This window comes from Coffea eugenioides, chromosome 9 (assembly GCF_003713205.1).
Source record: "Coffea eugenioides isolate CCC68of chromosome 9, Ceug_1.0, whole genome shotgun sequence".
Lineage (NCBI taxonomy): Eukaryota > Viridiplantae > Streptophyta > Magnoliopsida > Gentianales > Rubiaceae > Coffea > Coffea eugenioides.
The window spans coordinates 38,760,955-38,780,876 of NC_040043.1; the positions used below are offsets into that span (position 1 = coordinate 38,760,955).

The window sequence follows — 19,922 nt, forward strand, 5'->3', positions numbered from 1 at the left end:
AAAGGCCATGATCTTATATTTTATAGAAAAAAGTTTAATTAATATAGAACATATATATTAAAAATTGTGCTACTTATTTCAAATTTTTATTGATTTTGAATTCTTTTAATTTTTTTCCTTTATCTTATATTCTCTTCATATGCTTGTTTCTTGGTGGGAAACCTTTTTTTAGAAAAAAAAATTTATTAAATCTTAGATGAATGTGTAAAATATAAAATTAAATTGGTATAAATCATTTTTTAAAAAAAATTAAATGATAAACGGGGCGGGACGGGTATCCGTTGATCCGACCCTATCTCAGTGGGTACCCGTTATAGGGTACCCGCTGATATGCGGAGCGGGTACGGGTCAGAAAATGGCTGACCCGCAAGGTGCGGGTCGGATCAGCCAAATGGTGAATGGGGCGGGTACCCGACCCGTGCCCACCCCTAGTGGTGGGTAGGGGTGCAAACGCGAGCGGCTTGATTCAAGCTCGACTCGAGTTCGATCAATATCGAGTTCGAGTTGGTCGAGTCAAAATCAAAATATTGAGCCCGACTCGAGAGTTCAAGTATATATATTTTTTATTTTTTTATTTAATAGTAAAATTACATAAATATCCTTAATATTTTATTATTTATTAAGAAAAAAATATTATTTAATTTATTTTTTAAAAATAAAATAATTATTTTTATTTTTTCGAGCTCGAGCTTCAAAATTGTCAGCTCGTCGAGTTCGAGTTCGACAAAATTAAGTCAAGACTTGATTTGATTAGGCCAAAATTTGATTCGACTAGCCTCGTTTGCAACCCTAGTGGTGGGGATTTTCCCCCCCCCTACCATGTGGCTACCATCCCCGCACCATCCTTGCCTATAAATTAAATAAATTAATTAATATGCAGCTATATTTGCCAATATCTATGTACATATTATATTATTTATAATTTTGTAACAATAATAGTAACAGCTGTTAGTTTAGATTTGCTAACAAATACGGAGAAATGTTTTTAAAAGATTAAAGTAGATTTTAAACATAATGTCATTTTGAATATTAGTTAAAAGTCCAAAAGATTGATTTATAAAGTTATTTGTTAATATTATATATGAAAAAATAAGATCAAAATAAAAAATAAAATTTTATTTTGAACCACCCATCAGGGCACCCCGGTTGGGTAGATGGATGGGCGCGGGGGTAAGAGAAGTGGGGGGATAGCACTAAAGCCAGGACAAGTTTTTAAAGCACAAGGAGGGAGAGGGGTGAGGGTTTCCTAGCCTCATATCCACCTCATTGTCATTCCTCTAGTCACTGACTCTCTAAAGCCTAGAAATTTTAGTTTTCCCTCATTAAAGGTTTGAAAGCATAAATGTAAACTTTTGACTCCAAAAAAATTTATAAAATTTAATATTAAAAAAAAAATATATATATATATATATATATAGTTTTTTTTTAATCAAAGTAATTGTTATGCTTCCGTCTACGTAGCAAGGCCAGTATAATTTCAATAAATATTTGAGGATAATCTAAAATTTGGATAACATCATGAAGTGCCGGTGATGAACCATTTTCGAAGACAGTAGCTGATAGACCCTTAATCATAAGTCAATTTTAAAATTTCGAAGCGGTAAAACTTGTTTTTTTTTTTTTTAATGTGACCAAGGAGGAGGTAATTATCAATGGGTCTACCAAATCAACGTAATTTGCAGGCCCAAGAGATTTGAAAAGGTTTAATTTGTACTACATGGTTCCATGGGTTACCTTTGAAACACTGCATTTAGGAGGAATATGGATGAAATTAATTATAATAGCAGCTCTTTAGGTGAGCCATCATTGTCAAGCCTAGAACTAGTTCCGTATACAACTTCTTATATTATCCAAACCTAGCACTGAATCAAAGTGGGACCACTGAATTCAACGTTAACCAAACAATGAATCGTGCAATTCATGAATTGCCTACTGTCAGACCAGCAATTAGAGCCGGAAGAGGGAACTGTGGAAATGAGAGTTGCCGCAACAAGACAGACAGACAAACCTATCTTAGGCATTGGAATCACTTCAGCTGAAAGGAATCAAGAACCAATGATAGGATGGGCGCTAAGGGAAAGAAGCTCAGGGGTACAGCTTCTGGACGACGCAGTAGCATTAAAGCTGGCTATGTGCAAAGCAATTACATTGCACCAAAGGAAAGTACAATTCCAAGTGAAGAATATGCAACTCCTCAATCATATTCGAACTCAGAAGGCAAGTGACAGCAGAATAGCTACGCTGGTGGAAGACATTGTACTTTTGAAAGGGTTGTTTCATATGTGCTCCTTTTGTCTAGCTAATAGTGATAAAAATTATCTAAACTCTAGTATCAGCATACATGCCTTAGGCATCACAATTGATGAGGAATTGGTGTTTCCTCAGTGTTAAACACACTGGTTGTAAAGTCAATTCGAGCCTTTGCTCGCACTTGTATATTTTTTGAAAGTAATATAATCAAATATCGTTTCGGAAAAAAAAAAAGAATTGCCTACTGTCATGAAAACTAGATAATAACATATGCAAACAATCATGATGCCATAAATCCAAAAGCCGAACCACAAAGCAGTAAATTGTGAACGAAAAAGTCAACAATCATGGTTTCAACAAATATCTCGTTTGCTGATTCTTCACAAATATCATACATAATTATTCTTAAAGATAAAAATTACTGAATCCAAATTATTTCCTAATAATCAACCATATGGGCTCTGATACCACTTGTTAGAGTGGTTGTTTATTTTTGGTGAAAACTATCACCTATTAAAATCAAAATCTATATAGCTATTATTAAGAAATAAATTAACAGAAAAATTGCAGAATCGTACCTTGATTCATGTTGACAAATCAGCACTTGAATCCTTGAAGATTTTGGCGTAACCTTCTAGGTCAACACGTATTTGCTAATTCTCGAGAGAACCCTTGAAAATTATGTGCCTAGAAGTATTTTGATTTTTTTTCCAAGACAATAAATGAACTGATTTTATATTTAAAACCTTCAACAACTTTTTCGCTATCAACCACAAGACTTGACCATAATTTTATCTAAATCGACACGCATAAGATTAACTTAAAGTAATGACTAGGAATTAATGAAAATAAATATCGAAAACTGTGGATGTACCATCACCTATAGGTTCGATGATATACAACCACCTAACAAAACAAAAGGTAAAATAATCAAAGCCCCTAACTTTTAGTGTAATTTGCACTTTTTCCTTAACGTTATCTTAATTTTTTGCACTTTGCCACTTCTGGTAATGGAATTACTAATTTTACCAGTACTTCCATCTTTCTACACGTTTAGCATTTCAAAGGGGTTAGAATAGTTGGCTTGCGGTTCTAATACTTTCAATTATTGTCGAGGCCTCAACCAATAAGGTACTATCTGTTCATGCCTCTGATGTATACGAGTCATTTTAGAAGCAAAACAACTCCTAGAATAAAGCCAACCTATGGGTAATAATGTCAAAACCAATCCATTTATAGTTGAAGTGCAAAATTCCAAACGACATATTAATTGTATATACGCAGTCTGGGAAAAGTCTCAAATTGGGTGAAGATTCTCTACTATTGATAGAGCAATTGCAATTGATGGTTTAAATAGTTTTAGTACGGACGTTCGCTAGATGAGATTGATTATGAGACACAATTTTTAATAAGTGATAAAACTTGCTGTATTATTAGGTACGTTGTTAATATTTGTATTTCATTGTCTTAATGGTTAAATATTTGTGTGTTAGTAGTTACATTTTGTAGTACAATTGACACTGATATTTTGTGACAGGCTGGGCACTGATGTGCTTTCTTTAGGCTGGTGTTGTCTACTTTAATAATGAACAATCGCAAGCTCATCCGCGTAGCAAAGTATGTGGATCCTATTTTGTAACTCATCAATTTTTGGAGATGGACTAATCCAATTTTGATACAAATTGATAAAGGAATACATCACTCCAGAGACGTTCCATGAAGACTTTAAGTTGTCGCCATGTTATCAACAATTTTGTAGAAACATTTATAACCGTAGCTGGTGCTTTCTCTGAGATTACTTTTTCAGATGACCAATACCAAAGAAATTCCATCAACAATTTTGTAGAAACATTTATAACCGTAGCTGGTGCTTTCTCTGAGATTACTTTTTCAGATGACCAATACCAAAGAAATTCCATTTAGTTGTACTAAACAAGCTTATTATTCAAGTGTCACTGATATTGAAAGTAAACGATAAGCTCTTTTTCAGTTGAGAGAAAACTCGATAAACAAAATCAAATCGTCAGCCTTGTCGTAAAACAAATCAGAAAATTTGTGTGCATTTATTTATGAATTAATCTTTTTTATACATATATATATGTATGTATATATGTATGTATGATGTATGTATGTGTGTGTGTATGTGGATTGTGTTTTGCATAATTCATGAAAGGAGTTAGCCATGACAAAAATACTGACCTTGTCATAAAACAAATCAGAAAATTTACTTTATATATATATATATATATATTTATTTATTTATTTATGTGGAGACGTACATTTTTCAACCTAAACCTCTCAATGAGCCTTCAGCTCCCCATTTGTTTTTCTCAGATTTTAATTTATTTCATTGATTAAAATATCATTAATGCTTTTTGTTTGGGTTAAATCTAAAAATATTGTTTTATTAGTTAAGTTTAGTTTCTAAAAGTAGAATATTCCAAATGTGACATATCAAAAATAGGAAAGAGAGCCAATAATTGTGAAATCTAAATTTCATTTTTTAATTAATCTTACCAAAGTAGCATATGATCAGGTTTGAGGTTGGCTAATTTACCAAAAATTAGAATATACAATTAAACGTTATGAACATAATATTAAGGAAAATTTCCATAATTCCTTTAGTCTTTTATTAACCTTAACAAAAGTAAGTATGTTTGTCCAAGAACTATAACATGTCACTAAGGAAACATCTTTCGAATATCTAAGTATATAAAGTGTGATTTGAATCTGTGGTGCTAAAATTTTGTGTCATCTTTTACATTATCTCTAAAAATTTCAAAATGTAAAACCAAATTTTAGTAAAATAACTTTTACAACTGAATATCAGTTATACTATTTACACAAATGACACATATAAAGCGTGCCTTGATCACGAATTGATATCAATTGCAACTTGGAGCTACGCATATATATATATATATTGGTAGAGATTTACACAAACCACAAACATGGAATCTGGTATGATAAACTTGGGAAGCTCTCTAAAAGTACCCTATGTTCAGGAGTTGGCTAAGGAGAAATTTGCATCAGTTTGTCAGGCCTCAGAATCCATATGAGACTGAAATTGAAGTTAGTTCCTGAACTTGTGAAGCATTGAGGGAAAGAGGAAGGGATTTGAGACGGAGATCAGAGAGAATTGAGAGAAAGAGAGAATTAGAGAGAGAAAGTAGCAAAGAGGGAAATTCTGTTATAAAATCTGATAACCCCCTCACCAATCCTCGCATTACAAATAAGCAGAAGCAACTGACTAAGAAATCTGTTAACTAATTCTGTTATAGGCGAAACGACGTCGTCCTACTTATTACTAATTCTACTGGCTATTAAATGGAACGACAACGTTTGCTCACTGGGGCAAAATCCCTCGGGCAATTGGAACAATCAATTGCTGGATTTGGGAACCAATTGCTGAGTTCTGACATAACCTCCCCCCTTTTAACAGTCTTGTCCTCAAGACTGGAGCTTAGGAAACTGAGACTGGATGAAGTCTTTATCTTCCCAGGAAGCTTCCTCCGCATCGAGCTGATTCCACTTGATCAAGTACTGGATTACAGGCTGCTCATTCCGCATGATCACCCTCCTCTTCAATATGGCTTCAGGCTGCAAGGGGCATTGATCTTCCATATCAGGTTCAGGTAGTGTCGTAGCCACTGCCTGCAAGGGTCCTATCTTCTTTTTGAGGAGTGAAACATGGAAGACTGGGTGGATGCGTGCCCCTGCTGGTAATGTAAGTCGATAGGCAACTGAACCAACCTTGGCTTCAATCTGGAATGGACCATAGAACCTGGCAGACAACTTAAGGCATTTCCTGATGGCCACTGACTGCTGCCGGTAAGGTTGCAGTTTTAAGAAAACCCAGTCACCTACTGCAAATGTCCTTTCTATGCGATTCTGATCAGCAAAGTACTTCATGCGTTGCTGTGCCTTTGCAAGATGCTCCTTGACACTACTGGAAATTCTCACCCTTTCTTGGAGTAGTTGAGAAGCTGCTGGAATGATGGTATCAAGGTGGGGTCCTAAAGGCAAAGGAGGAGGCCTGTAACCATACAGTGCCTCAAAAGGTGTTAATTGCAGACTAGAATGATACGAAGAGTTGTACCACCACTCAGCCAGAGGGAGCCACTTGCTCCAGTTGGAGGGAAACTCCCCAGTCATGCATCTGAGGTAAGCTTCCAAACACTGGTTAAGTCTTTCACTCTGCCCATCCGTTTGAGGGTGGTAAGCAGAGCTATACCTCAATTCAGTACCTGCCATTCTGAAAAGCTCTTGCCAAAATGCACTCGTGAAGATCCTGTCTCTGTCGGACACAATGGACTCAGGAATTCCATGTAGCCTAAATATATTGTCCAGGAAAAGTAGGGCCACCTGTTTGGCTGTAAAGGGATGAGCTAAAGCAATGAAATGTCCCACCTTAGTAAATCTGTCAATGACAACCATTACTGCATCATACCCTTGAGATTCTGGAAGGCTTTCGATGAAATCCATAGTGAGGTGAGTCCAGGCTGACTGAGGCACAGGTAGTGGTTGTAACAGGCCTGGGTAGGGAACATGCTCAGACTTAAACCTTTGGCAGGTGTCACAGGCTTGAACGAACTGGATAACCTCCTGTTTCATATTAGGCCAATAGAACAGTGCCTTCAGCCTGTGCCAACACCCTCTTTGTCCAGAATGTCCTCCAATGGCAGAAGCATGGAGAGCTTGAATCAGTTTGCCCCTTAAGCCATTGGCAGCTCCCACATAAAGCCTACCATTGTATTTCAGCAGTCCTTGATCCCACTCATACTGTGACTGGGCAGTAGGATCCAGGAGTAGTTGGGAGATGATACTCTGGCACTGAGGGTCAGCATCATAACTCTGTTGCAATTCCTGTATCCACAAGGGCGTGACTGAAGTAATGGCCAGGCAGGATCCTTGCTGATGGAGTTCCCCTTGACCCCTATTATACAGTCTGGATAGTGCATCCGCCACCTTGTTAGTTGACCCCTTCTTGTACTGCATCTCATAATCCATTCCCAGCAATTTAGCCAACCACTTGTGCTGCAGTGTAGTAGTGAGTTTCTGATCTAGCAAATACTTGAGGGACTGGTGGTCTGTTTTGATCACAAAGTGGTATCCCAGCAAGAGGTGCCTCCATTTGGTCACAGCCATCACTAGTGCTAACAGTTCTTTCTCATAGGCTGATAATCCCAAGTTTCTTGTTGATAGAGCCTTGCTAAGGAAGGCTATAGGGTGACCCTCCTGCATCAATACGGCCCCAATTCCTCCACCACTGGCATCAGTCTCTATAGTGAAGGTCTTCTGAAAATCTGGTAACTTGAGTACAGGGGCTTCACACATGATGTGTTTCAGTGAATCAAAGGCTCTCTGTGCTTCCCCATTCCACCTAAAGTTGTCTTTTTTGAGAAGTTCTGTTAGTGGCCTGCAAATGACCCCATAGTGCCTAATGAACCTTCTGTAATATCCAGTTAGCCCCAAAAACCCCCTCAACTCCTTAACAGTCTGGGGACTTGGCCAATTCAGGACACTCTCTATTTTGGATTGGTCCATGGACACTTCTTGTTCAGTGATGGTATGGCCCAGATAATCCACCTTCTGCTGGGCAAAAGAGCATTTGGATCTCTTAGCAAATAGCTGGTGCCTTCTCAAGACACTTAATACTATTTTCAGATGTTCCAGATGCAGTTCAAGTGTAGCACTGTAAACCAGAATATCGTCAAAGAAAACCAGAACAAACTTCCTTAACTATGGCTCGAATATCTAATTCATGAGAGACTGGAATGTGGCTGGTGCATTGGTCAGCCCAAATGGCATGACCAGGAACTCATAATGGCCACAGTGAGTTTGAAAAGCAGTTTTATGGGTATCCTTAGGCTTGACCCTGATCTGGTGATAGCCAGAAGTGAGGTCCAGTTTGGATTTGTACCTTGAACCTGCCAGCTCGTTGATCAGCTCATCTACATTTGGTATGGGAAACCGATCCTTAATGGTCACTTCATTCAGGCGTCTGTAGTCTACACAGAAGCGCCAAGTTCCTTCCTTTTTCTTCACCAGTAACACTGGAGAAGCAAAAGGACTGTTGCTGTGTATAATTATCCCATGCTGCAGCATTTCCCTCACTTGCTTCTCAATTTCCCCTTTTTGAGAATGAGGATAACGATATGGTTTCATTTTGAAGGCTTGTGCTCCCTGTTTCAGTGGTATCTCATGGTCTATCTCTCTGGGAGGGGGCAACTCCACAGGAGTCTGAAAGACATCATGAAAATTTCCAAGGACCTCCTGAACCTCAGCAGGCACTTCAGATTCTTCTGACAGTTCGTCTTGGCACATCCTTAGGGCCAAACACATCTTTTTCTTATATTCAATGAAGTTCCTCAGGTCACCTCCTCTGATAAGGTCCAAATCACAGTCTTCAGCCTGTCCTCTTAGCTGTATTGTCTCACCCTGATTATGCAGGGATATGGTTAACTGGTGGAAATCAAAAGTGATGGGGCTATAGTGAGTCATCCAGTCCACTTCCAAAATCATGTCCCAACCACTTAAATCCATTACTTTGAGATCAAAACAGAATTGGTGCTGGTTCATTCCCCATGTGACCTTAGGACAAATGGCTTTGCTAGTCACACATGCTCCATTCCCCACAATCACAGAGAACGGTTCCACTAGCTTATAAGGAATATCAAATGCAATCACCTTCTCACTGCTAATATAGCTATCTGAACTCCCTGTGTCCACCAGTATGAGCATCTCCTCCCCATCCCACTTTCCTACCAGTGTTATTGTTTTTCTTTTCATGGCATCTGATAATGCATGTAAGGACATCTCCATGACTTGTCCTGGATTCCCAGTGGACTCATCTTGCTCTCCTACCGCATCCTCAAACTCATTTTCCTCCTCCTCCTCAGTAACCAGAAGATTCAGGTGGCCAGGCTTGCACTGATGGCCTTGGCCAAACTTCTCCCCACACCTAAAACAAAGGCCATTGTTCCTCCTGTATTGTAATTCTTCTGGTGAAAGTCTCCTAGTTTCAGATCCAGCCGTGGACACAGGTTTGCCTCTGAATGGGGTATTTCTAAAGGTGCTGGTGGAAGGCACCCTATATTGAGAGCTGTGGACCTGGTGTGGGGATGAATTTCTGGAAATTCCCAACCTATCCTCAAGGACAGTTTTACCCCCCTCCTTGAAGGTTCTGGTTTGAAGCCTCAGAGCCTCTTCCTGCAGTACAGCTAGTTCAAATGCTTCTGATAGATTCGTAGGCTTCAACATTCTGATCATAGTTTTGATTTCATCCTTAAGTCCACTGATAAAACTGGATACAAAGTACTCCTCATCTAGATATGGATTCCTAATCATCATCATGGTCTTTAACTCCTCAAACTTTTCCTGGTAATCTTCCACCATGCCTGACTGTCTAAGTTTATTGAATTCCTCTACCACATCCCGGCCATTTCTATTATCAAACCTTCTACATAACAATTCTTCAAACATTCTCCAAGTCAGATCTGATTTTTCCAGCCTAATCCCCTGGAACCAGCTATCTGCCCTGCCTTCCAGATACATTTCTATCACTTCTACTTTTTGATTTTCAGGAATCTGGTAATTTGAACAGTATTTATTGCATTTCCTAATCCACTCCCTCGGATTCTCACCACTGAACATAGGCAAATCAATTCTGGGAGGGTTGGGTAACAGAATCTTACTTGTTTCTCTCCTCGCAGCTCTACTGTTGTCTGTCCCCATCTGGAGTCTCTGATTTGGAGGTAGAGTTGGTAACAGAGGCGCTTGATCCATCCTCGGCCGCTCCTCATCAGAAATAGCTCTTTCCTTGCCTATTACAGCTCTCATGAAGCCGCTAAGTTCCTGCTTCATCTCAGCTACCAGATTCTCCATCCTTTTACTGTTATCTTCTAATCCAGAGCGAAATTCCATCTGCATTTGCTGTTGTTGAGCTTGCGATGCCTGCAGACCTTCAATTACTTCTTGAAGTTTGACTTCCTGCTTCCTGATTTGATCTTCCAAGGTTTTGAACCTGGTACTCTCTGCCATGGATCCTGATTCGTTCCAAGGATTCAACCTGCTCTGATACCACTTGTCAGGCCTCAGAATCCATATGAGACTGAAATTGAAGTTAGTTCCTGAACTTGTGAAGCATTGAGGGAAGGAGGAAGGGATTTGAGACGGAGATCAGAGAGAATTGAGAGAAAGAGAGAATTAGAGAGAGAAAGTAGCAAAGAGGGAAATTCTGTTATAAAATCTGATAACCCCCTCACCAATCCTCGCATTACAAATAAGCAGAAGCAACTGACTAAGAAATCTGTTAACTAATTCTGTTATAGGCGAAACGACGTCGTCCTACTTATTACTAATTCTACTGGCTATTAAATGGAACGACAACGTTTGCTCACTGGGGCAAAATCCCTCGGGCAATTGGAACAATCAATTGCTGGATTTGGGAACCAATTGCTGAGTTCTGACACAGTTCCACCCCGATACATACGACCTGATCCAACCAAAATTCACGGGGTCTCCACAGAGGAAGTCCCAGTAATTGACATGCAAAGGTTGCTTTCTGATGAATCAGTGAATCCAGAGCTTGAAAAGTTGCATTTTGCCTGCAAAGAATGGGGCTTCTTCCAGGTTTGTCATTTTGTATTTGTATATGCATATATTAGGTATTGTTGTTGACCTAATAATGGAGTCTGATTGTAATAGTATTTGCTCAAAATCCACTAGTCATTTCAATTTGGTTTTTACCACAACTTTAACTTACTTTCAAGGGAATAAAATAATTCTGAAATATTTATTATGTTAATAACTATGACTTTTCAGGACTGTAGGTAAATGATATATCTTGCCACAAGTTATTTTTTTCATATTGAAATGTTTCTTTTCTTGTAATTATCCAGAAATTTTATGTCAAAAGCAAGCATGCCTACCTAATATAAGAACTCATTTGGTTTTCTCTAGTAGTAGTACATAATGCATGACTAGAATGTAATAGGAGTGATCTCCTTTTCTTTCCTGCTGTTCCTGGGATCTTCTTTGAATTGTTATACAAGGACAATCATCAAATTTAATTGGATATACATGCCTGCTGTTAAAATGGAGAAGTGTTGTAATAGTCAGCACCAAATAATTAGTGACTGTACAATTTGTCACCAGCTGATTAATCATGGAGCGAGCTCTTCATTAGTGGACAAACTGAAACTAGAGATGCAAAAGTTTTTCAATTTGACGATTGAAGAGAAGATGAGATTTGCCCAAGAACCGGGCGATGTAGAAGGATATGGACAGGCCTTTGTTGTATCGGAGGAACAAAAACTTGACTGGGGTGACATGTTTTTCATGGTCACTCTGCCAACTCACTTGAGAAAACCTCATTTACTTCCCAACCTTCCTCTTCCATTCAGGTACAAGAAAATTTGCACACACATTCATATCATTGTATTTAGGGTGCATTTGATAAAATTGAAATTTGAAATCTAAAGTCTGAATCCATTAAGTTATTGAATTGTTAAATATTAAATCAAATACATTTGAGTGTATATCATATTCAGTGATAAGTGAATAGTTTATCACTTATTTTTTATAGCAAGTTTTGCCTAAAATATTTAATGGCACTTAATTAATTCAGATGTTCAACTTTTGGTTATCAAATGTATCTGAATATATTAAGATCTAAATACATTAAGTTTAAGAGTAAATCTTTCTTACACTGACTGATGAATTGTGTTGTCAAACACATGAGGACTATAGTAACATCACACACAGTATAACTTTTGAAAGTCATAAGCGTCTAAAATTCTCTACACTTGTCTAAAATTTTAAAATTTTGTGGGTGAAAATACTTAAAAGCTAGGGATAAGATGATCATGGACTAGTAATAGGTTAAGAAAATAAGTGGTTAGTAGCAGTCTGTAACTTTGCAAATCACCGTACCTGTAATCTTTCTATTTTCTTTTACATAAATTGTCAACATCTTGATATATATAAAGAAACTGAAAGTCTAGAATCGAAATTGTAAAGAGATATAATGATGATTTTTATGATTTATAAACTGGATTTACAATAAAGACATTATTTAAGTGTGGCGGTTTGATTCTTTCATGTATTTTAATTGATGGAAATATGAACATTTTGGTCCTTTATTATAGCAGTGGTGGTTAATTTGGTTCTTTATATACTACCGCTTGCTAATGTATTCCTTATCTCCTCTGCTCCTTTATTTCTACAGTGGCAATGTCGATTATCTTTGTAATACCGATATTGCATGGAAGTTTATGAATTAAGGGCTGTAATTAGAGATTTGGGAAAATTAGGAGAGGGGAAATCGATAGATTACAAATACTGCATTGATTTTATTTTATGGAAATCAGGGATTAATAAGCAAAGTAATTCCCTTCTAATAAATCTTCATCACTGAAATAAAGGACTTGGAACTATATAATTCCCTTCTAATAAGCAAAGTAATAAAGGACTTGATGAGGTAATTAAGTACTTTGTCTTAAATCTTAAAGAACAGTAAATAAAGAAAGATGTAGATAATGGTTATGCAGCATCTTAATCACTGTTTGTGAATTTTGTTTTGTCGAAAAAAATAATAATATATGTCTCATTCAGTTGTTGAGGGGTAAAAAAGACGATAACCACTCAATTATTCTTTATTCTAGGTCACAATTTGTTTATAAAAAGTATTCCATTGATGACTAAAATGCTTTATTCAGAAAAAAAAAATTTGATAATGCTGGTAGGAAGCCCGCCAGAACAAAACATATAATTGGTTAACAGAAAAAAGCTTTTACATATAATTGAAACCGAGGAGGCAATAATAAAGCTAAATGCTGTTACATGAAAAATTGTAGTAGAGAATATCCGAATGTACGTAATATATATATTTTTTATTATGTAGATGCATTTATTTGGAAGTCGTACTGTCTTAGGGGCCGACGTACGACATGAAACATCGAATATTATCCCTTCAATAAAATTCCATGTGTAATGATCAAGACAGCTTATCAGCCACTCCTTCAAAGAAAGAAAAAAAAAAGACAGCTTATCCACAAAGTGTCCTAAGGATTGAATATTTTTATCATTATCTCTCTTAAAGTCTCCACATGATAGGCCTTTTCTTCTTATTTTTTTACCTTGGAGTCATTCTTAATTGTTTTCTAACATTTCTCTTCTTTTAATCATATGGCTATTGGCCACCCAATGACTTAAAGTCTTGATGGAGTGGGAGGTTAAAGGTTCAAATCTTACCCAACATCACTTTACTACTATATGTGGTTTTCTCAAATCCATAAGGGTGCGTACGTTTGATTCAATGGTGATTCAATTCCCGTTGATTTTTCAATGGATTCAGTTGAGCCTTCCCCTAAAATAGATTAGAGTAGAAATAGTTTGATCCGATGGTGATTCAATCCCCGTCGGTTCCCCAATAGATTCAGTTGGGTCTCCTCCTAGAATAGGTTAGAGTATGAATAGTGTAGATCATGACGATTGACGAAAAATAAATTATATCATCTCTCTCTCTTTCTCTCTCTCATACAGGAAAATATATCCTCTCTTGCTTTTCTTAAAGGGACAATTTCAGAAACCTCTCCTCAAGTTTCTGATAATTTCATTGAGCTCCCTCAAGGTTATAAAAATAACATTTACCTCCTTTGCCCACATAAAATAATAATATTAGTTTTAACATTTTAATAAAACTCTCTTGTTAGATATACTTTTACAAAGAATGGTATTAATAATTATTTTTCTTTTCTTTTTCTATTCTTATTCCCCCTTTTTATATTTTTGCTAATAAAACCATAAAATATAAACATTAACAGCATAAATGTTTTACTAGTGACATTTTTTATGACTTTGAATGTGATCTAATTTTTACTTGCTGATTGTTTTTGGTACCAAAAGCAACATTAACTCAAAAAAAAAGCCCAAAATTGCTACCAAGCTATGATAGTTCCACCGATCCAAAATTCTACAAACTTTAAAAGAATTATGACGGTATTTTCTTTTTCAAATTAAAAAATACATACCCTGGTAAATCACCATTTAAAGTAGTTCATCATAGTGATAGAACTATTGTCATCTTTGCTTATCAAATAATAAATATGGTGTTAAATACTTCACACTCTTTTTGTATATTTGTGTTAAATATATTATGATTGTTCTGGAAAGTAATTCAAATGTTATAAGTTGAGGGTATTTTAGGATATTCATTAAAAAATTTGACCGAGTCTAAGGTTTGGTTACCAAAAGTGTCAATTTAGGGGAGGTAGGTGTAATTTTTGAAACCTTAAAGGAGCTCAATGAAATTGTTAAAAAACTTAGGGAAGGTTTATGAAATTATCCCTTTCTTAAATCTTACCTTCTTAATTGTCTTTATGAGGAAAATTAATAAGCCACAGGTTGGGGACACGGAGGATAATTGTTCATCCTCATTGATTGCATCCCTTCTTGAAAAAGCATTGTCATATCTTCAAGCTTCATTCTTAATGCTTTTGTCATTTGCTCAAGGACCTTGATGGCAAGGATTTTCAATTCCCTTGAGTACTAGTCTAGAGTTTCTCTACAATGTTAAAAAAAAGGTAAATAAAAAGTAAAGAATATCCAATATATAATAACAATGCACAATGCATAATTGAAAATCCTTGCCATCAAGGTCCTTGAGCAAATGACAAAAGCATTAGGAATGAAGCTTGAAGATATGACAATGCTTTTTCAAGAAGGGATGCAATCAATCAGGATGAACAATTATCCACCGTGTGTCCCCAACCTGAGCGAGTGATGGGCTTTTGCCCCCACTCTGATGCTGGTGGGCTTACCATAGTGCTTCAAGTCAATGAAGTGGAAGGCCTCCAAATAAAAAAGGCTTGGGTTCCTGTTGTGCCACTTCCTAATGCATTCATAGTCAATGTTGGAGACATTTTAGAGGTAATCATGCTCAAAATCCTTTCTCCCAAGATGCAATGTGAATATGAACAATCTCTTCAAATTGCTTTTCTGTTTATATAATTACAACATCTATCTAGTTTTTGGCCTCCCTTATGAGATATTTTCAAATTGGTTTCTACAATTATGAACATCTATGGAAATTAGAATGTCCTTCCCATATTTTAATAGGATTCAAGAGATAATCTTTCCGATTATGATTAGTATGCCTACACTAGGTTGATGTGTAAGACTAATTATCAACTTGCACCGCCCAGAAAATGAGGCAAGGTCAAAGTGTAGCTTTCATCCCAAAATTTAACTTTTGACAAATTTGTGCCTAAACTTCTAACTTTGGCTACTTTGTCAAGTTAAACGAATGTTGTTTATTGGTAGAATATTGACTACTTTAATAGAACACGTATCTTTATAAAGTCAAAAAAAGCATAAAATATATGGATGAAAAGGTCTTATATTGAAAAAACTTGGGCATAATAACTTCAAAATTAGTACTGTACATGCCCTTACACCCCACCCTCCATATTATTGCTTACCTGTGATGTACTAGTGGTAAAATTCAAATTACTTTCCTTTCATAATAACTCTTTTCCCCAACAAATTTGTTTTGATTTTCAGAAAGGAATTTACTTTTTGTCTTGATTTCAATGCTAATTACACGAGTTACTTACAAATCATGTCCTGGATCTATCAGGGTATTGCTTCTGAATTCTATCTCCAATGTTTTTGGGGCATAACAGTAGTTATAGGTGGACTCACAAGATTACCCTGTTAACCATATCCTATTATTGAGCCTAATTGAACTTTTATGAGAATGTATGCTACATAGTACACAGTTGGGAAAAATGTGACGTTTTTTAACTGAGATGCAGATTGTGACAAATGGGATTTACAAGAGTGTTGAGCCTCGGGCAACTGTGAAGTTGCACAACGAAAGGCTTTCCATTGCAACGTTCTTTTCCCCAAAACTGGATGGTGACATGGGTCCAGCGCCAAGTCTTATCACCCCTTAAAATCCAGCAATTTTCAGAAGAATTAGTATGATTGAGTATTTAAAAGCGATTTTTCCCGTGAACTAGATGGGAAATCATTCATTGACGCAATGAGGACCCAAATCGAAGACTTTTAGGCTCTTAGTCCCTCTATGATTTTTCTCTTTGAAACTTATGTACACTGTTGATATGGTGTCCCCTCTTCATCGCCTCCCCCAACTTTCATTCACCACAATATGTATAATTGTTTAAGAATTAATCCTGTATACACTGTATATGCTATTAAATTCGAATGCATGACAACTAATATTAATTTAAATTTAAAATTCAAAATTTGAAACAAATAGTATGCATTCAGATTTAATACTGTATACATTATTAATGTATAGAAAATTAATCTATTTTTAAATATGAAAGAGAATGATGAGTGATTGTATGTGCTATCAACGACGTATTTGAAGTTACTCTTTATGCCAGATCTTGATAAGGGGAACCAAAAAAAAAAAACTCTTTGCTATTTTACCTTTTCCTCTAGTACTTATTTTAGGCACAATTATAAATCTTTGAATATATTGCTATTCCATAAGTAAAATTTTGGGTTTTTCTATTATGTCCTTAAAAGTATAGCACAGAATAAGCATATAAAATAGAAAGGATGGACTCGTTATAAATTTCAATTATTATTATTTATTGTTTGAATTATAAAATCTTGTTCAAATAAGTGGAAAATAGATCCATTTTCTATCGTATGTCCTGAATAGAACAATGCTTAAAGTTTTAAACCTTGTTACTTGATTACATCTCAACCATCAATGATTTGCAAAGATTTGCTGATTAGACAATTATATACCAAGTATTGTGAGGAGACCGTTCAGGAGCGATCGGTCTGATGACTGCTCTTGCCCCTAATCCCACTCCGTTGCGTGATCCATCATCGAGGTGATTGACTGAGGCACGACAATTCGTCCTTGAGACTTCATTTTCATGGTTTCATTATTCAAAGCTAGGAATGAAACCATTCAATGCTATAGGTCACCTAACCATAGGGCAGCATAGATGCCAACTTTATTCACTTTCATTCTAAATTGGCCCTTCTAATGGCACGGGAATTAAGAGATGGAGAGGGGTCACGATCGGTAAGTATGCCCGCCCCGTAGGTATAGAAATGGGGCGGAGAGAAATGCGGAGTGGGAGTAGGGGTTGCGGGAATTTGTCTCAGTACTATCCCCACCTATAAATTAAATAAATTAATTAATACGTAACTATATTTGTCAATATCTATGTACATATTATATATAGTAGGGGTGGTGGGGATTTGTATCGGTACTATCCCCACCTCTATATATATATATATAGACACACACACATACACATACAGACATATACATTATAATTTGAAAACTCATGATATCATGATTTGTGTGGTAAAATGATGATTTTGTTATTTTTAGTTTACTGAATTTTTTTTTTTTTTGTGTATTGCATGTTTGCAATAAGATAATAATAGTAGCAGATATTACTTTAGTTATGCTAATAAATACAGAGAAATATTTTTAAAAGATTAAAGTATATTTTAAACTTAATTTCATGTTGAATTTTAGTTAAAAGTTCAAAAGATTGATTTATATAGTTATTTGTTGATATTATTTATGAAAAATTATGAAAAATAGAAGTTTATTTTGAACCACCCATTGGGGCACCCATATTGGGTAGTGGGGTGGGGGCAGGGGGGATAGCTTAGGGCAAGAGGAAGTTTTTAAAGAAAGGAGGGGAGACGGGAGATGGTTCTCTAATTCCAAATCCATCTCGTTGTCATTCCTAGTCACCAACTCTTTAAAACCTAGAAATTTTAGTTTTCCCTCACATAAGGTTTGAAGTAAATGTTAACTTCTACCTCCAAAAAAAATTCTATAAAATATTATTATGAAATTAAATGTTATTTGTATAAACTGTTTTTCAATCAAAGTAATTGTTATGCTTCCTTCTACATAGGTAACATAGCAAGGCTAGTATAATTTCAATAAAAAATTTAAGGATAATCTAAAATTTGGATAAACATCATGAAGTGAAAGTGATGAACCATTTTCAAGGACAATAGCTAATAGACTCTTAAAAGTCAATTTTGAAGTTTGGAACGACAAAACTTGCTTTCTTCATGTGCCCAAGATGAGTTTTTTTAGATTTTGATTATCAGATTTGGAATTTTTTGGATCTATTCGATAGAGCTCACCATATTATCCTGTTTTTTGATATCTGTGTATGTTTAATAATTTAATTTCTATCATTAATTTAAATTTTAATAAAACTATGATATTTTATATAAAAAATGGAGGTAATTATCTAGGGGTTTACCAAGTCAACATAATTTGTGGGCCCAAGGGATTTGACAAGGTTTAATTTATATTGTATAGTATAGGTATTTTAATGGATAGGGTTTGATTTAGATCTCTTTGATCTACATTCATACTTATTAATTTTAGTTAGACCCAAACCCATACCCAACCCCTTATGGGTTTGAAAAAGTAAACTCAAACTCGAACCCTCATAGGTTTAGGTATTCAACGGGTATTCGTGAATACTTTTTTGAACATACAATGAAGAACCAAAGTAAAAATATTTTGAAAATATATAGAGTTAAAAAATAACATAAATATCATCCAATTTTTATTTTCAAATAATAAAATCAACATTCATGATGTTGAACACAATATTATGAACTCAAAGAAAGAATTATTATCAACTAAAACTATTTGTTTTCAAAGTTTCATCTGTATCTATATTCAATCTTTTATTTATTTGCTTTCATTTTTTCTTTTTTTTCTTGAAAATGTTTGTACTAATTATAATGACATAGAATATTAGGTTATTTTCCGAATTTACTGATACATACACCCACATAGAATATTGCATGGGTATTGGTAGGGTCTAATTTGGATTTGAATTTGGATCTAAATCATAGAAAACCATACTCCACCCAAATTCATGATTCTCTTACAGGATCTAGATTTGGTTAGGGTCTGGGTTAATAAATTAAACCTAAACCCTACTCAGATATACTGGGTTTGGATTTGATTTGGATAAAATCCGACCCATTGACATACCTAGTTCGGTACCATAGGCTACCCTTAAAACAGTGCATTTAGGTGAAATATGGATGAAATTAATTGGAATAGCACCTTTTTAATTAGATAAGACATCATTGTCAGCCTATAATCTAGTTCCGTAAACAACTTCTTTTATAATCCAAATCTAGAACGTTGCATTCGATTAATAATAAACAATAATGTTGATTAATGAAACATATGGTGGCATGAATAATTGAAGAGTGCACCTATCTTTTATTATGACCTTTCTTGGCATACCTATAGAGACACTTGCTTATATATATCCTTATAACACTTTTATCATGACACTTAGTATCAATCCAATAATGTATACTCCAATTATTTTTTATTTAATTTAAGAGGTCACCTCCTTTCCATAACGACTTAAACCATAGGGTAGATGCGAACTTTATTCACTTTCCCTCTAATTTTTTTTTTTGTCATTCATCGTTATTTTATCTATATCCTACTCTATCCTAATCTATCTAAGGGGAAGTCCAACTAGGCCTATGGGAGACAGGTGGGGCCGGAACCACCACCGGACCAAATGGATGCACTACGTACCCGTCTGGATTTTTTAGAAGAGCCACTTATTGTGGCAATTGGTGGGAGACAAGGTTCGAAACCT

General features: G+C 35.7%; 1 protein-coding gene across 2 annotated transcripts; it reads left to right on the forward strand.

The window, feature by feature from the left end:
- Window positions 1–5,184: 5,184 nt before the first annotated feature.
- Window positions 5,185–16,157, forward strand: LOC113782750 (protein SRG1-like). 2 transcript variants are annotated; one of them, XM_027328662.1, is made up of 4 exons: window positions 5,185–5,283; window positions 10,727–10,884; window positions 11,410–11,657; window positions 16,071–16,157. In XM_027328662.1, the coding sequence occupies exons 1-4, from the start codon at window positions 5,202–5,204 to the stop codon at window positions 16,075–16,077; spliced, it is 495 nt and encodes a 164-aa protein (XP_027184463.1). In that variant the 5' UTR covers window positions 5,185–5,201; the 3' UTR covers window positions 16,078–16,157. The 2 variants fall into 2 exon arrangements, with proteins under 2 accessions (XP_027184463.1, XP_027184462.1); XM_027328661.1 differs by lacking the exon at window positions 16,071–16,157 and having other exon boundaries at window positions 11,410–11,743.
- The last annotated feature ends 3,765 nt before the right edge of the window (window positions 16,158–19,922 follow it).

Excerpts from the sequence above, each read along its gene's own strand:
- LOC113782750 (XM_027328661.1), top strand. The coding sequence starts at position 5,202 with ATGGAATCTGGTATGATAAACTTGGGAAGCTCTCTAAAAGTACCCTAT. Across the intron at positions 5,284-10,726 it reads TAAGGAGAAATTTGCATCAG|TTCCACCCCGATACATACGA; the intron begins TTTGTCAGGCCT and ends GTTCTGACACAG. Across the intron at positions 10,885-11,409 it reads AAGAATGGGGCTTCTTCCAG|CTGATTAATCATGGAGCGAG; the intron begins GTTTGTCATTTT and ends ATTTGTCACCAG.